Here is a 14,263-nt window from a genome sequence, read left to right on the forward strand (position 1 = left end):
TGTTCTGTGCTGATTGTATAAATACTTGAAATATGTAACTTACTTCACTTATCCCTACAGTATAAACTGTACAGTTGCAGACGAGGCAAAGAGAGCCGGAAAGACTGGGAACGAGTTGAAACACGAGGCTTAAGACAGAACGCGATAGAGACTCCGTGTGGACACCCTCTGCCCATCTAGGGGTTATACCTACATAAAATTTGCGATGAAGGAACCATCGTGAGGTAGCGTGTAGGTGTAGGTGTAGGAAGTATGTACTTGCCCAAAAATAAATCATCATTTGCTCATTAAACTTCTTTAAACTTTATTAAACTTCGTTTCTCCTTAATGTGGTTTTAGTTACCATTAATACCGCGACATGAAAGAATAATTTAACTGTATTATCGTCACTATAATTTAAATTTTATTTACACTTCGGTCTAAGTAACACGTGGTTGGCTATGCTAACACCAAAAATTGAAAAAGTAGAAATAATTGAATTTCACGGTATTTCGTTTACTACAAAATACATTTAATTTATACTTTAGCCTCGATAACACGTGGTAATCATGATATTGAATTGTAGCTTATATGGCACGTTTGTCGGTTTACCATAGTAGTGCCATCTATTGATTACTTACTCAATCCAGTCAAAAAGTATCGACATCTGTTAGAATCTTTTGGACTTAACAGATAATTGTGACTGTCAATTAATTATAGACAAATAATTTGCAATAAAATAAAATTGCGATTATAATTGAAGATCTAAGCTATCCTATCTCTTAAGTTGGACCAGACTGCTCACGGTGTGCCAATTTAATTTAAAATCGGTTAAGTAGATGTCACGATGTTTGTCAGAAGAACATCGTGACAGGAGATTTATATATATTAAGATTTATTGAAGTGAAACTTCTTTAGGAGCATGAGGGTAAAATTTTGACGGAAACGTCACGATGTGCGCTTTTATCGAAGAAAAGGGAGAGAGCGATTGAGACCGATAAAGAGAGACCGAGAAAATATACACGCTATTGGTCGATGTATTCGTTTAGTATTAACATATTAGAACTTTAGATGGCAATTCTGTCATCATCGATCATGTCGTTAACATCTTGTGAAGTAAACGCAGATTTTTTATTTATTTATATCATCATTAGCACGTATATAGTGTGTAAAAAGTGTGAATATACAAATACAAAGAGTGATCATATACGCGCCAAGTACCAATCCCTGCGCCATTAATTATGGAGGCTCGAAAGTATATTCTGCAATTGGAACCAGAATTATGAAAGACATCCTATATGCGTACCTGGATAGAATTACAATGTATCTTTCGGCAGTATGATCTTATATTATTGGGGTCATGATGGCAGCTTATCAAAAAATGCATGACAACTTCTACTGAAGGGAGTCCATGGTTGATGTCATAATATACCAAAATAAGTTGCCTCATTTTCCGAGATATGTCGTAGGCACCAATCTAGAATGGTCCTGTGGTATGGTGCATCTGCAGGTGCTGAAGACTACGCTCATTCAATCGGAGTTTCTTTAACTTTTACATATGATTTACCTGGACTCTACCAAGGGGTCGATCTCGATTCAAAATTTGCTGATGCTAAGAAAACCAGGGAAAATAGTCACCACTAAATAAAATTGTTTAATTAAAGAAAGCTTATACAATTTATTAGGTAAGTATTTAATAGACTGACATGCACGTGCAAGTACGTATTTAAAACATACTTAACTTAAAAAAACGATTATTTAATTATTTCTAGATACGATTTGTAAATGCGAGTCATATCTACAATTAAGTGTCGACTTTAAATCTTACCCTAATATGTTTTAGACCTTTAATGCGTTTTTCATTTATAGGCAGACTTATTTGTGAGGGTTATAAAATAAAATAAGCCTAATGTTGTATTTAGTCTAGGGTATTTTGTATGCATTACTATTATAGCCGTCGAGCTTGTCACTCGACAAAGGCCTCCTCCAGATGTAGCCATGTTGATCTGTCCGTCACTACCATTCTTATGTCGTCTTCCCTGCGCTTCATCTGCCTTTCCTTGCTTTTCATTCCATCCCTGGAACCACTCTGTTCTTTCATTGTCCATTTTTTCCTTACAATGTGTTCTGCCTGTTTGTTCCATTTCACCACATTTTTAAATTACGCAAACAAAATGAATCAATGGTTTCTAATATATATATATATATATATATATATATATAATAAAGTGCAATCAAGTCTCTGATATCCTTGGAAATAAAGATAAAATCCTTAAATTCTTGGAAGTGTTATTCTAGGTATACAATAAATATAAAACTGAAGCAGTTCTCTTTAATTTAGATAAGAAGATTAATTTAATTAAAGTAATTATAGATTAAGGCCTATCCTTCGTAAGTAATACTTAATAATCGATTTAGCAGTTCTTTCCAAAATGAGGGAATGGATAGTAGTCTCTTTGTGCGCAGTGGCATTTGCCAAACATGAAATATACTCTGGGTACGTAACTATTAAAATAAACAGTTGGACTTTTGTGTTTTTGGAGTCGGTTAATTTTATCAAGAAATAGTATAATTTCATACAAATGGTTTTGCCCCATGTCTTACTAGGACAGGACTGCCTGATGTTTAATAAATATAAGTGTATTAACATCTCTACATTTCCATTATGGGGCATTTCCGTTCGAGTTTATTTCGTTGATAGTATCTTAAGCAATATCGTTTTGCCGGGAATCCACATGGTGTCCGCCATGTACGCTTCTCAAACGGAAAATTGCAATCATATCCAAGTTTTTAAGTATTTTACTAATATCACATTATAGATGGAAGTCATACTACGTGGCTCCAGCTTCGCAAGAACAGCTGTCGATCTTGGGTTCTCTGGAGAGCAAGTTAGACGTAGATTACTTCGTCAGACCAAGAGTAGACCGTGAAGGTGTAGCGTTGGTGAAACCTCGATACCAAGAAGAATTCCTTAATGTTCTGGCGAATGAAGAAATATCTCATAGAGTTCATAGTGAAGATATCAAATCGTAAGATTTTTAAATTAGTAATATTATTAAAAATTTTAATATTTTTTTAATCACACCACATGACGAGGAAAACCAATACCGATGTTTTATCAATAGTGCTGATACAAATGAAGGGATACACCCACAGGAGTATTTAAGTTATATATTATTAGACTTTATTATTTTTTGTACACAGCCAGCTCGATATTGAAGATGAGCTTATTGAAGCAAGGCATGCAGAGGTCCGAGCTAGAAGCACACCAGAAAAACCTTACGAAAATTATCTACGATTGGACGCCGTAAGTTATATATTAGTTTTAAGTTAACCTAGGCATTTTGAACAGACGTTTAAATAGGACAGTGATTATCTATTGAAATCTATTCCGATCCATTTGAGTAAGAAATGAATTCTCAACTTTTTCTTCATTCTAACGTTGTAGACACATTCTAAAATTGTATCGCATTAGCACAGTATTAACTTTTGAAGTAATCTTATGGAATAATGGTGAAATGCCGTAGGTTTTTGATATTTCTATAGCAACTCATTGAAACGGAGATGCCTATTTAAAGATACCTATTAACTAAAATTTAATCAAAATCACGTATCTGTATGTGTGATGTTTATAACCAAAAAATATTATAGGCGATACAAAAGCAAAGACTTGGCTGAATTACTTAAAAAAGGAAGCGTTTTAAAACTAAGTATTACGCAAACAGTCTTGCATCCAAACGGTAGTCAAAGGTTAACGAAAGCTAATGGCACACTTATTTTAAATATGACATAGACAGGAGCAAGGACTGCAATCCTGAAAATTCGTTTTCAGATCTACAATTACATGGATGAGGTAGCCGCAAACTACCCCAATATTGTCAAGCTAGTAACAGCTGGAAGATCCTTCGAGGGCCGTCCTATCAAGTACTTGAAAATTTCTTCCACCAACTTCGAAGATAGGTCAAAATCCGTCATTTTTGTCGATGCGACTATTCACGCCAGGGAATGGATCACCCCACCAGCTGCTGTTTATGCAATCCACAAGCTGGTCGAAAACAGAACTGATACAGATCTTTTGGACAACTTTGACTGGATTATCATGCCTGTGTCTAACCCAGATGGATATGAATATTCTCATACAAATGTAAGATAAAACATAAGTAAGACAGGTGAACCTAACAGAGCGCCAATAACTTTTAAATCTAGGTACAGAAGGTGAATGACCTTCTCATTAATAATGCCATTATGTGCAACCAGCTGCCGACTGAACGATTTCCGAACCAATTCGTAGTTATTTCAAGAAAAGTGTGTACCAATTCTTAATTAAGCACAATACCGTCAACGCAATCGTGAGCCCCGGCATTAAGAGGGTCGGTGGTATCGCTTAACATCAGGTGAGGCTCCTGCCTGTTTACTACCTGGTCTATATTAATAAAAAACATATTTCTGTCACAAAAATCTATAAATTATGTTAATTATGCAGTCAGCAATATACTTCAGTACTATGTAGATAACGCGGTAAAAATGTGTTTATTAAACATTGGTTATAGACGAAAAATTAAATTAACATTTTTAGGAGCGATTCTGGCGCAAAACACGTTCCATTGATCAAAACCTAATAAGCTTTCTATGTCGCGGAGTCGATGGAAACCGGAACTTTGATATCCACTGGGGTATCGTAGGAACCAGCGACCACAACTGCGCAGACATCTACGGAGGATCTAAACCCTTCTCAGAAAACGAGACAAGGATCGTTCGGGATGTGCTTAACGAGAACTTGAGCAGACTGATTTTATATATCACACTACATAGTTACGGAAGCATGATTATGTACCCTTGGGGTCATGATGGAAGTCTTTCAAACAATGCTTTAGGTTTACATATGGTAGGAATCGCAATGGCTGATGCGATTTACGCAAAGACCCTCCCAGTCTTTCCAAGATACAAGGTCGGCAATTCCCTGCACGTAGTTGGTTATGGCGCATCTGGAGCTGCTGCAGACTATGCCCATTCTATCGGAGTTCCTCTGACTTATACTTTTGAGTTACCTGGTATTGAACATGATGATAATGATGATAATGATGACGATGATGATGATTTTGCTAATGATGATCATCTGAAAGGGTTCCATCTTGACCCTATATACATTAGGCCAGTTGCTGAGGAAACTTGGGAGGCAATTTCTACAGGCGCGAAGAGAGCAAGAGCAATTGTGTGAAGTAAATAATGAAAATTGTGTATTTTTATTAAATAAATGATATTTTAACAGCCTTTTATTTAAGCGAGTAATAAAACAAAGTATAGCTACTTAGTCTGCACTTCGACCTGTTGGATCCCGTCGAGACTGAAAAACGTTAAATAAATATTATTTAGTCCAGCGAGACCAAAATATATCTGCAAGGTCGTTGTATCGGCGTACCACCTTCACCCTTGATCTAAATCAGCGCTTGCAAAACTTTCAGGTTGGAGAACTTTTGCTGGACCTCCAAGAATAAAGTATTAGGGTTAGCTTCGGTGTCCTCTTGTGAAGGCCATACTGGAGCAAATAGTCGATTGTTGACCAGCTTCTAATAGCCAAGTGAGCAACATCTCCTCCGGCGAATGTCGTTCTTTAAGCATCGCTGCTTGCTAGCGCTCTTCCCCGACTGCACCGTCCGCGCTTAACCGACCAGCCTCCGAATGGTTCCTCCAGCCTTACATGGCGGCCTACGCTACGCTATAAGGGCCAAAATAGTCTACCCCACTAAATGGCGGTAGATGATAGGGATACCTCGTGCCGGGGTACCACCACCAGTGCCAGTTTTGTTCGCAATATTCTGCACTGGACACAACTATTCACAATACTTCGTGTAATCATTCGCAGTCGTATTTTGTTTCGAAGAAACATTTCAATCGAAAGTGCATCAAAACTCCAGGTAGTTATTGTAACAGATCTAGTCCAGTAGATAACATGTCAAAAATATCCCTTTCGTTTTAGGAGCAGTGTCCAAAACTATTCGCGGTTTCGGTTTTGATGGATCAACCACAGCTCTTCTTCTTTCTTTGCCTTGATTCAAAACGACCATCAGATAGACGGTGGCTGTAGCTCTTTATTAATGACAACACGCGTTCCTCTGGATAATTTTTTGGACGTTTTCGTTCGATTTCTAGATACCGATATACTTAAAAACGGCTTCAATAAATCTTCTAATTTATTTTCATTATTTCCATCTTCTTTATTGTGATTTACCAGTGTATTAAACACTAATTTTCCCAGAACCCTTAATAGGCCCGTACAATACCCCACCTAATTTCATTAATGATGCAACTAGATCCCTATATCCTGGCCAATAAAAATATATAAGATCCTCGATTATTTCCAGAAGGTGATAACAACCTTCTATCATTTCTGCATCAAATGATCATCATCAAAGTGATTAAGATTCAATCTTAGATAGATTGAATCTAATCATGTAATCACTAATGTAATCACCATAAATTGTTAGTGCTTATGTTTTATGCTCCTTACCTGTGTGAACACCGTTAATACAGAGATCCACTCATCTTGATCTGAAAGCCGAAAAGGAGTAACCTCATTTTCCGAGATATAATGGTCCAATAATCTAGAATGGTTCTGTGGTATGGTGCATCTGGAGGTGCTGAAGACGCCTATCTAATCGGGGTTTTTGATAGCTTTTACATATCTTTTACCTGGACCCTTCCATCGGTTCGATCTTGCTCCTAAATATGTCAATATCAGAGCAGGTATTGTTGCTGGTGTTAATAAAGCCAAGGAATTAGTCAACATAAAGTAAATTAATTAATTAATAAAAATTAATAGACTTCGACATGCACATACCACTTTATCTTAATTTCCCTTTATTCAACGGCCATTCGCTATTCTGCACCATTTTCTACCCCTTCTTCTGTCGTCTTTCCAGAGCCTCGCCTGCCTTTCCTTGCTTCTCATTCCATCCCAGGAACCACTCTTTACCTTTATTGTAATATTCTTCCTTTCTTCTCTTACAATGTGACAATATGTTTATAATGATAAATAATAATAAGCCTTTATTCCACATCTTTGACATACATTTGATTAAAATAAAAAGATAAATTTATAGTTTTACTAAGATGCGGCCCCTGTCCCCTGAGAAGGCCTCCTCCAACTTTTTCCACCCTACTTATTTTTTGCCATCGTCATCCAATTTCTGCCAGCTACCCTCTCTATCCCGTCGGCCCATCGCTCTATTGGTCTTCCTTTCTTCCTGTTTCCTTTCGGACCCGTCCATTCTGTTACTGCTCTAGACCATCTGTCATCTGTACAACGGGCTACGTGGCCTGCCCATCTCCATTTAAGTTTAAGGGCATATTGCTCAGCATCAATAATATTGGTTTTTCTGCGAATATTTTCACTTCTATGTTTGTCGCGTAATTTAATTCCGAGAATACTCCTTTCTATCGCACGTTGGCACGAACGTATTTTGGCTTTTGTTTTGTTTTTGAAAATCCAAGTTCGTGCTCCATATGTAAGGCAAGGCAGCAGGCAAGAATGCACTACCTTTTTCTTTAACTTAATTGGGAGCTTACCTTTGAGGATTTCTTTTAAGCTCCAAAACTTCTTCCAAGTTGTGGTGACGCGGCGCTCCAGTTCTTTGTCATGTCTTTGTTTCTTAAATGAAACTTGTTTACCAAGATAAGTATAGCTGTCTACATACTCGATGTCTGTTCCGTTAAGCATAATCGGATAAATGTTGTTATTTGTTGCAACTTTTGTTTTCGAAGTATTTATTTGTATTCCTATTTTTTTGCTGGCAGTATTTAGGTCTTCTATCATTTCTTGTAATTGATTTGGCGTTCCTGAAAACAAAACTATATCGTCTGCAAAACGTAGGTTGCTCAAATTTCCCATCGCAGTTCTTTCATAATATTTTGAAGGACGGCTATGAATATCTTGGGTGATAATAGATCTCCTTGTTTTACTCCTCTTCAGAATATGATTACTTAAAGCAAAATTTTATGTTCCTCTCTGGCAGTAGTTTTGACTTGCGTTCCTTAGACAATATTATTCTTGAAACCTACTCATAAAACTGATTTCTTTTACTCCTCCATTACTGTGCAAAGTTCTCCTGCTTTGGAATTCAATACCAATGATATCTTTAAATTTATTTAAAAATCTGCTCGTAATTAGCTACTACTTAAATATATTAATTGTTATTCAATTAACCTCTGGATTAGCTTATACATTTTTTTATACATATTATTATTTATAGTTCGTTTTTTTGTCAATTAATAATACACTTGTACTTTACCCTCTGTAGGTGTTACTTTTTCTTTATTGTTCCATAATAGGGTTGCCTGGAAGAAATCGCTTGTTAGCGATAAGCCGCCTGTTGCCTAATGACCTATGTAATCTGCTTTTTTATGTGTATGTAGCGTCAGGCCCCGACATTGTTAAGATAACAAACACAAAGTTTTCTCCCAATCATTTGATTTATTCCAATTCTAATTTCAGTCTCTTAATTCAATACGATTTCAATAAACAAATTCAATAGGTAAATATTTCGAAGGCTACTCGGTAATTACGTTACGTGTGCACCGGGCAATGGTCGATGAACGACTGCCCGAGTTGTGCGCGCGCGCTGCTTTATATTGGTTCTGTAGTGGGAATCGAGTGACACATCGTACGATCGTTCGACTAATTGCCCGTTGCACGTTGTTTTACAAAACATTGATAGTGGCGCCGTCATGTATAAATTTGTATATTATGGTAACGAAGTGTAAATAAATAAATAAATGTGTCCTGCCTATTGCCATTTCAGTATTTTATATGTTGATTATACCTTTTCACCATATTTTTAATTAAGCAAACAAAATCGAAATATATATAATTAATATATATGTAGTAAAGTGAACTATTATTATATATAAATCAATCTATATAATCTATACTAAAGTGCAATAAAAATCTCTGATATACTTGGAAATACAGATAAAATCATCAAATTCTTCGAAGAGCTATTTTAGATATACAGTAAATATAAAATTGAAGCAGTTCTGTTTAATTTAGATAAGAAGATTAATTTAATTATAGTGATTATCGATTAAGTCCTATCCTTCCTAAGTAATACTTATTAATCGATTTAGCAGTTCTTTCCAAAATGAAGGTTTGGATACTAGTGTCTTTGTGCGCAGTGGCATTTGCCAAACATGAGATATACTCTGGGTACGTAACTATTAAAAGAAACAGTTCGACTTATGTGTTTTTGGAGGTTAAGAGGTGATTTTTGTAATTTATGAGTTGTAACTACTTGTTCAAGAAGTAGTATAATTTCACATAAATGGATCAGTCCCATGCCTTACGAGGACAGGACTGCCTAATATTTAATAAATATAATTGTATTTACATCGCTACATTGTCATTATGCGTCATTCCCGTCCACGTCTATTTCATTGATATTTTTTAATGTAATCTTTTTGACACCCCACCAGGTGTTCGCCACGTATGCTTCTTAATCGGAATATTGCAATCATATACAAAATTTTAAGTTTTAATTAATATCACATTATAGATGGAAGTCATACTATGTGGCTCCGGTTTCTCAAGTACAGCTGTCGATCTTGGGGTCTCTGGAGAGCAAATTAGACGTAGACTACTTCGTCCGTCCAAGAGTAGACCGTGAAGGCGTAGCGTTGGTGAAACCTCGTTACCAAGAAGAATTCCTTAATGTTCTGGCGAAAGAAGAAATATCTCATAGAGTTCACAGTAAAGATATAAAATAGTAAGATTTTTTAATGTATATTTTTATATTTTTTTCCCAAAGCCATTTTGGCATTAAAAAGGTGGCGTTTTCAATAATAACGCCATAACGCTAGGAAAACCAATCCCGATGTTTTATCAATAGTGATGATACAAGTATGAATATGTGATTTTATTAGAATTAATGGTTTTTTGTAAACAGCCAGCTCGATATTGAAGATGAGCTTATAGAATCTAGGCATGCAGAGTTCCGCGCCAGAAGCACACCGGAAAAACCTTACGACAATTATCTCCGATTGGACGCCGTAAGTTATCTAACACTTTTAAATTAACTTCGGTATTTTAAATAGAAATTTAAACAGGACAGATATTATCTATTACATATTTTATGCAGTTAATTGTTCTAGTTAATTGTTACCACTATTTGATCATATTTATCAACAACGAGCTCAAAATCAAGCCAAATTTTTAATTCAAAGGTTACTTACTCAATGGGCTCAGTAAAGATTCGAATCTCTTCCGAGTAAGGTTTAATTCTCAACGTTTTCTTCCTGTTGTTAGTAACCTATATCGCTTTAGCACATTCTTAACTCTAGAGGTAATCTTATGGAATCACGGTAAACGGCCGGAAGTATTTCATATTTTTATAACAACTAATTGAAACGGAGATGCCCTTCTTCTTTAATATAGGTAGTTACATGTTTTGATTGAATTTTAAGAGGTATCTATATATTGTGGAATGTTTATTACAAGAAATTATTGTAGGCGATATAAAGATAAAGGCTAGGCTGAATTACTTAAAAAATGAAGCGTTTTAAAACCAAATATCACGCAAACATAAGGCTGCGAGCCTAAAGGGTATCGGAAGGGGAACTAATGAAAGCTAAGAAACGATAGTGCTACACTTATTTCAAATATCACAAAGGTACGAGCAAGTGCTGTAGTCCTGATAATTCTTTTACAGATTTACAATTACATGGACGAGGTAGCCGCGAACTTCTCCAATATTGTCAAGCAAGTAACAGCTGGAAGATCCTTCGAGGGCCGTCCTATCAAGTACTTGAAAATTTCTTCCTCCAACTTCGAAGATAGGTCAAAATCCGTCATATTTGTCGATGCGACTATGCACGCCAGGGAATGGATCACCACAGCAGCTGCTGTTTATGCAATCCACAAGCTGGTCGAAAACAGAACTGATACAGAACTTTTGGACAACTTTGACTGGATTATCATGCCTGTGTCTAACCCAGATGGATACGAATATTCTCATACAAATGTAAGTTATAATTTTACTTTGCACTAATGATTTTATAAATCTAGCTAAGTTCCTTGCAGATAGTACGTGTAAGGTACAGAAGGTGAATTACCTTCCCACTAATAATAAATATTATGAAACATTAATTCGTTCTACTACTGAGTTTGCTTAAAGCGGTTTTGCCACGCACCACCACTTTGAACCCGCTGCCACTTGAAGTACCATCTCGGCGAACTAATTCGGCTTAGGGTCCTACCAATTTAGGGTGCGTATTCGAAATACAGCACGAGGTCGGCAACAGCAAGCTCTTGAAATAAGAGTGAGAGAGTCGGCGATATCGCTTAACATTAGATGAGCCTCCTGCCCCTTTACTATCTATAGTCAGAGATAGGAAACGAGGTGAACACATTTCCACCCCGTTCAATAATGAAATTAAATTTTTTAGGAACGATTCTGGCGCAAAACACGTTCCATTGATCAAAACCTAATAAGCTTTCTATGTCGTGGAGTCGATGGAAACCGGAACTTTGATATCCACTGGGGTATCGTAGGAACCAGCGACCACAACTGCGCAGACATCTACGGAGGATCTAAACCCTTCTCAGAAAACGAGACAAGGATCGTTCGGGATGTGCTTAACGAGAACTTGAGCAGGATGATTTTGTATATCACAATTCATAGTTACGGAAGCATGATTCTGTACCCTTGGGGTCATGATGGAAGTCTCTCAAACAATAGCTATAGGCTTACATACAGTAGGAGTTGCAATGGCTGACGCAATTTACGCAAAGACCCTCCCAGTCTTTTCAAGATACACAGTCGGCAATTCCCTGCTCGTAGTTGGTTATGGTACATCTGGAGCTGCTGAAGACTATGCTCATTCTATTGGAGTGCCTCTGACTTATACTTATGAGTTACCCGGTATCGAACATGATTATGATGATGATGATGCTGATGATGACGATTATGCTGATAATGATCATCTGAAAGGGTTCCATCTTGACCCTAAATACGTCAGGCCAGTTGCTGAGGAGACTTGGGAGGGCATTTCTGTAGGCGCGAAGAGAGCAAGAGCAATTGTGAGAAGTACAAAATGAGAATTGTGTAATTTTTATTAAATAAATGATATTTCAACAGCTTTTTATTTACGTGAGTAATAAATCAAAGTATAGTTTTTTCTAACATTGTTGGTGACGAAGCGAAGAAATAAAATAATGTTTCGTAAAAGTGTGTAGCTACGGAAGCAGTGACAGCAGTATCAGTGACCTCAGGCGAATGGACGAGACATTAGCACATCACACGCTCGCCCGGCTCCTGCCTCCTGCTGTTGCATCAGACTGTTCATTGGCAAAACAAAATAACAATTTCATCATATACAAACATCAAAATGTTAAAATAGTATAGAGATAAATTGGAGTCCTAATTAGAAATATGGTTCTTTAAATCTGTACCAAAATACAATTAATAACTTTAAATACCAATTCAAATGTCTTACTTATATTAAAATACTTTGGTTTTTGATTTACATCAATGATATTAGCAACTCAGGGCTAAACGGTGATGTTACGCTGTATGCAGATGACAGAAGTTTGTTTTACTATAGTAGTAATTTAGATACCATCGTGAATGATGCACACATTGATTTAAACTGCTTAAGTAACCGGTTAAAAATTAATTTACTCACCATTAATACAGAAAAAACTTATTATTAGGTCCTTATATATGAAATTGGCGTATTTCGTACTGGCCACTTTAATCACGATGTTCTCCTCTTTGGTAAGGAATTCCAAATTCAAATTTGTACAGCTATTTACTCATGTATTTGTGCTTCGATGACCGTCATTCATTTGTTTTTTTCTTCTGTTTTTTTCTGTTTGCGTCACTCATTTTACAAAATGGAAAACTTAAAGTATCGCATTATTTACGAGTACGAGTTCCACCGTGGCACTAGTGCTGCGGAAACGACTCGAAGGGTGAATGATGTGTATGGCGGTCATGTTGCAAAAGAAAACATAGTTCGTTTTTGGTTCCAACGTTTTCGTTCTGGAAATTTCGACCTGCAGAACAAGCCCCGTGGACGGCCTGAGACCCAAGTTGATAATGAAGTATTGAAGGCTATTGTGGAAGCGGATCCATCGCAAACCACGTCCGAGTTAGCTGCAGGCTGCGGTGTTAGTGATAAAACTGTTTTAATTCACTTGAAGCAAATTGGGAAGATTATAAAGCTTCAAAGGTGGCTACCTCACGAATTGACTGAAGCAAACCGGCAAACCCGCGTCGACTGCTGCGTTACAGTACTGAACCGGCACAATAATGAAGGTATTTGAAACCGATGAAACCTGTGATGAAAAATGGATTCTTTACGATAATCAGAAGCGCTCAGCGCAATGGTTGGGTCCTGGCCAGCCAGCCAAATCCTGCCCCAAGCGAAAATTAACCCCAAAAAAGTTACTTGTAAGCGTTTTGGTGGACTAGTGCCGGTATTGTTCATTGCAGTTTTCTCAAATCTGGCCAGACTATTACGGCTGATGTCTATTGTCAGCAATTGCAAACCATGATGGAAAAGCTAGCGGCTAAACAACCTAGGCTGGTCAATCGCTCCACGCCACTGCTACTTCACGAAAAACGCTAGACCACACACTGCACAACAGACGGCTACCAAAATAGAAGAGCTTCAATTGGAATGTCTAAGACATCCTCCGTACTCCCCGGACCTTGCTCCAACAGATTACCATTTTTTTCGAAATTTGGACAACTTCTTGCAAGGGAAAAATATTAAATCTGATGGGGCAGTCCAAATCACCTTCACAGATTTTATTGATACCCATCCGACTATTTTTTTAGTAAAGGGATCAATGAACTACCTATGAGATGGCAAAAGTGCATAGAAAACAATGGCTCATACTTTGATTAATTAAATATATTATATTTAAAAATATTCGACTTTTTGTTCCTCCCATACAAAACGCCAATTTCATATGTAAGGACCTAATATATAATTTATGCAGCAAAAAATAAGAAAGTATATTTAATTTAATAAGCAGTAGTATTATGGATGCAATATCATTATAACAAATATCTTGGTGTTGTAGTATTGTCTTTTGTTAACATAGCTTTTACACATTTAAAGAAAACACTTTTTTACCGGATTGAAGCTATGTACAAACAATCCGCAAAAATAGAGGACACCGTAATTTCTGCAAAAACCCGTCATTTAGTCGATACCAACTCCGGGGAAATAAATATAAATAATGCAACTTTCTCTACAGATGTGATACTTTTTCACATTCAAC

General features: G+C 36.7%; 1 protein-coding gene and 1 pseudogene across 1 annotated transcript; both read left to right on the plus strand.

Annotated features, from left to right (window-relative positions):
* The first annotated feature begins 2,411 nt into the window (after positions 1-2,411).
* On the plus strand, positions 2,412-5,255 carry LOC123712357 (carboxypeptidase B-like). Its single transcript, XM_045665393.1, has 5 exons — positions 2,412-2,476; positions 2,799-3,008; positions 3,184-3,286; positions 3,812-4,123; positions 4,556-5,255. The coding sequence occupies exons 1-5, from the start codon at positions 2,412-2,414 to the stop codon at positions 5,195-5,197; spliced, it is 1,332 nt and encodes a 443-aa protein (XP_045521349.1). The 3' UTR covers positions 5,198-5,255.
* Positions 5,256-9,102: 3,847 nt separating this feature from the next.
* LOC123712355 lies at positions 9,103-12,100 on the plus strand (annotated as a pseudogene).
* The last annotated feature ends 2,163 nt before the right edge of the window (positions 12,101-14,263 follow it).

This window comes from Pieris brassicae, chromosome 7 (genome assembly GCF_905147105.1).
Source record: "Pieris brassicae chromosome 7, ilPieBrab1.1, whole genome shotgun sequence".
Lineage (NCBI taxonomy): Eukaryota > Metazoa > Arthropoda > Insecta > Lepidoptera > Pieridae > Pieris > Pieris brassicae.

Bases quoted from the DNA above. Each gene is read 5' to 3' on its own strand.
- LOC123712357 (XM_045665393.1), top strand. From the start codon at position 2,412: ATGAGGGAATGGATAGTAGTCTCTTTGTGCGCAGTGGCATTTGCCAAA. The intron at 2,477-2,798 runs GTACGTAACTAT...ATCACATTATAG, and splicing joins AAACATGAAATATACTCTGG to ATGGAAGTCATACTACGTGG. The intron at 4,124-4,555 runs GTAAGATAAAAC...TAACATTTTTAG, and splicing joins ATGAATATTCTCATACAAAT to GAGCGATTCTGGCGCAAAAC.